Source organism: Amblyomma americanum, chromosome 1 (genome assembly GCF_052857255.1).
Source record: "Amblyomma americanum isolate KBUSLIRL-KWMA chromosome 1, ASM5285725v1, whole genome shotgun sequence".
In the NCBI taxonomy this organism is placed as follows: domain Eukaryota; kingdom Metazoa; phylum Arthropoda; class Arachnida; order Ixodida; family Ixodidae; genus Amblyomma; species Amblyomma americanum.
Window position 1 is genome coordinate 103,890,944 of NC_135497.1, and position 4,066 is coordinate 103,895,009.

At 45.3% G+C, this 4,066-nt stretch overlaps 1 protein-coding gene across 1 annotated transcript; it reads left to right on the forward strand.

The window, feature by feature from the left end:
• The first annotated feature begins 251 nt into the window (after positions 1 to 251).
• On the forward strand, positions 252 to 3,768 carry LOC144116205 (uncharacterized). The gene is made up of 2 exons (XM_077650931.1): positions 252 to 722; positions 3,736 to 3,768. The coding sequence occupies exons 1-2, from the start codon at positions 252 to 254 to the stop codon at positions 3,766 to 3,768; spliced, it is 504 nt and encodes a 167-aa protein (XP_077507057.1).
• The last annotated feature ends 298 nt before the right edge of the window (positions 3,769 to 4,066 follow it).

A 4,066-nucleotide genomic window follows, 5' to 3' on the forward strand; every position in this document is an offset into this window, starting at 1 on the left:
GGTCTTGGCAATTTATTTTACACACAGCAAAATGCAAGTTCTTCACACAACCCCCCCCCCCTCCAAAAACCCATTGTGAATGACCCCCCACCTCTTTATTTTCCAGCTTATGGCCAGTGGGAAACAATTTTCTCAACAAGAGTTTCAGGCCCCTGGTCTAATCGATGTTGAGCTGTCAGGGCGAACATCTTCCCAATACAAGTGTATTTGTGGAATCTCATGCATGCCTTGACTGGACCATGGCAGTTCCGATGGGGGCATCGATATCGGTCACAATGGCTAATTTAACCATTGAAGACATCGAAAGCCGGTCGCTTGCCACCTTCAATCTCAAGCCAAAGTTGTTCCTTCGATATGTAAACAACTGCTTTTGTGTGGTGAAAACGTCAGAAGTAGAAAACCTCCTAATCCATCTAAATTCAACTGAACCGGCCATACAATTTACAGTTGAACGTGAGCAGCAGGGCAGTCTGCCTTTTCTCGACGTTCTAGTCACAAGGCACGACAATGGATTGCGGTTCTCGGTATACAGAAAACCAACCCACACGGGACGGTACCTCCATTTCAATTCGAATCATCCCACTCCCCAAAAGGCATCTGTGATTACATCTTTATTGAAGAGAGCCGATACCATATGTTCTTCACATGAAGAAAAAAGAACCGAGAACCGAGTAGTCTCCGATCTCCAGAAAAATGGGTACCCCAGTTCATTCATCCGAAGCGTCAGCAAAAAAGCAAAAAAGAAAAAACAAAAACAGCTCTATTCCTTCTGCAAGCAGATGCCAGAACCGGAAACGTGCTTGCATACCATACGTGAAAGGCGTGAGCGAGACGCTGGCTCGAATTCTCGGCAAAGAAGGGGTGCTAACAACGCACAAACCGGCTATACCACAATCGGATGCTTACTCCCCAGCCCGAAAGACTGTCACCCAAAAGAAAGGGCCCAAGGGGTTGTATACAAGATTCCCTGCTGAGTCTGCCGGGCCTCGTACGTGGGAGAAACGAAGAATTTCGCCGAAAGAATGAGGCAACACAAAGCGGACGTCCGACAAATGAACCGTCAGCGCAGCGCAGTGGCCGAACACTGCGAGGAATGTGACCACCGAATTGACTTTAACAGCGAGGTTTGTTGCTGGGCGAGTTGGTTGGGGTACATCTTGAGAACACAGCGCTTGCAGACAAAGGACCAGAACAAGAAGGACACACACACACACACAGGTGTGTGTCCTTCTTGTTCTGGTCCTTTGTCTGCAAGCGCTGTGTTCTCAAGATGACTTTAACAGCACTATTCTACTGGAGACCGAAGCTAACCAGCGCAGGAGGCTTCTGCTGGAGTCGTGGCACATACAACAGACACGAAGGAATATTATTCACCCCCTGGGGACACTTCCTTCGTCTTACATCCATGGTTTGCGGCCATTGACCTGGAGGTATTCAACACAAGGGCTTAAAAAGCCAAGCTGCGCCTCGCCTATAGTCACACCTTGAAGAAGGGACCGAGCCGGTCCCGAAACGGCGCGTTTTTCGAAAATTAACCTGGTTGGCGTCAGTCGTCTTTCTACTAAATGCACAGGTAAGCATTGCTTTTCTGTTTGCAAGAGATGGTTGATTTGTTTCGACATATAGACTGTTTATGGGGGATGTTCTGTATGCACCAGTTGATAAACTGGTGATCCAGGTTTTGTATAGGATCCAGTTTTTTTAGTTATGATGGTCTTGCAGACCCATACACAATGCATCCATAGTCCAAAGTGGACCGTGCTACGGAGCGGTAGATCTGTAAAAGGCATAACCTATCGGACCCCGAGTGTTTCCGTGAGAGTATCTTCAGTATATTCAGCGATCGGGAAGCTTTCTTTTTGAGGGTGTTTATGTGGGGTAGGAATGTGAGCTTTCTGTCAAAAGTTATACCTAGGAATTTATGCTCGTTTTACTTGTAGAACAGTTTCATTCAAGTGCAGGGTGGGATCAATCTGCAAGCCTCTTTTAACTGAGAAAAGGACGGCAACTGTTTTTTGTGGAGAGAACTTAAATCCATTTTGGTCTGCCCAAGTCGCTAGTTTGTTCAGTGTAAGCTGTACCTGTCTTTCACATGTTCATAAACTGGAAGATGTGCATGAAATTTGAAGGTCCTCAACATGTACAGAATACATGGACTTATTTGCCATAGTGAGTTCATATATCAAGACTTTTGCACTATTCAAGGATGAACATTAACCTAATATTTAGCACACTTTCAAAACATTTAGCAAGACAACTCTAAAGTGCTATTGGCCTGTAACTACCAGCCGAAGTTGGTGGTTTTCCATATTTCAGAAAAGGCACAACTATGGCGTTTTTCCACGCCTTTGGCATTTTTCCAGACTGCCATATTTTATTGAAGAATCGCAGAAGAGCTTCTACAGCATCTGTGGAGAGGTGTGCAAGCATTTCATAATGAATTTCATCTGGGCCTGGTGCTGTCAGTTCGCCGGCCGAAAGTACAGAACGGATTTCTTGTAGTGTAATTAATTTATTGTAATGTTCATTTGCACTGCCACTGGTCGGCAGTCGTTTTTCAGTTGTGTTCTTGTACTTTAAAAATAATTGTGTGTAGTGTAAGGAGCTCGAAACTTTGGAGAAGTGTTAGCCTAGTTTGTCGGCCTGTTCGCTAAAGTTTGTCTATCCAGAGATATTAGAAAAGGAATTGTGAAAGGAGAAAAGCTGCCATTAAGTTTGCGGCCTTGTTCCCACATTTGTTTTGGTGTAACTGAACTATTTATGGATGATACGTAGTTTTTCCACAAAGTTTTTTCAGCATTGCGATAGATATGTCGTGCTTCTGCTCTTGCCTTTTTTAAATTTATGAGGTCGTTGTGTGTGGGGTATCTTCAGAAAGTTCCCCAGGCTTTGTTTTGATTCTTTTTTGCTTCTCTGCAATCTTGGTTATACCAAACCTTGTGGTTTTGGAGTACTAGTCCTGATGACTGCGGAATAGCCAGACGTGCAGCCGCAATGATACATGTTGTAAAAATTTCATTTATTTCGTCAATGCTAAGATAAACCAAAAATATTTTCTCCAGACAGGCCTTTTCTTGAAATAGTGGCCAGTCCACTAAGTGCAGTTTCCAACGGCATGGTTTTGTTCGAATGATGGGTGGGTTATCAAGAACATCCCACTTAAAATCGGTAAAAACGGATGGAGAGCTAAAAGAGAAGTCTATGCAACTCATCTTTCCTGAGGACGGAGTGCAGTATGTGGGTTTGCCCGTATTAAGCAGGCAAACGTCGTCGCATAGAATAAAATCTTCTAAAACCCAGCCTCTAGTGTCCGTCTGTCTGCTCCCCCAAAATGAGGTGCGCATTAAAATCTCCAACTACCAGATATGGCTCTGGTCGCCGACTAAAAAGTGCTTCTAGGTCATGGAGTGTTACTGTGAGGTGTGGTTGAAAATACACTGTTCATATGGTAATTGTTTTAAAGCTAATGACAGTGACTACAACGGCTTCATAATTCGTCTGGAGCTTGATTTCATGCGTTGCAACACTGCTCTGAACTACAACAGCAATGCCTCCAGAGAGCCAATTTGCCTGCTCACGGTCATGACGAAACACTTTATACTTTTTAAAAATATTTTTGAGTAAAGGTCCCAAATTGGTCTCTTGAAGGCATTATAAATTTTTAAGGGGATGTACTCAGAACATCAGGTCCCTCCTTGTTGAGGGCCTGTTATCGTGATTTTTTCTTTTTTCCAGTCATGGGAGCCCCGCTGCCGTTGCGAGCTTTGAGTTGTATCCATCGCCTCGGTGGAGGCGCTGGAGTTCTGCGGGGAACCCACGGGCAGGGGGGTAGTGGACTTCTCCCGAACGGGGGAAGCCTTGCGGGCCCGTTTGTGGGGGTGGCATAGCAGCTTTCGCTGCATCTGCCAGGAGTGCGGATTATGCCTCCAACTCACTTATTGTGAGCTGGGCATGTGCCGAAGGCCGCTGTGGTGCGCCGCGCACCACATCCGCGAAGTTTGTGTGGCGTGTGAAGGAGAAAGTGCCAAGTGACATTGCATAACGCCTTCTTGCCTCTATAAATGTG

Bases quoted from the DNA above. Each gene is read 5' to 3' on its own strand.
- LOC144116205 (XM_077650931.1), top strand. From the start codon at position 252: ATGGGGGCATCGATATCGGTCACAATGGCTAATTTAACCATTGAAGAC. The intron at 723-3,735 runs GTCAGCAAAAAA...TCTTTTTTCCAG, and splicing joins CCAGTTCATTCATCCGAAGC to TCATGGGAGCCCCGCTGCCG.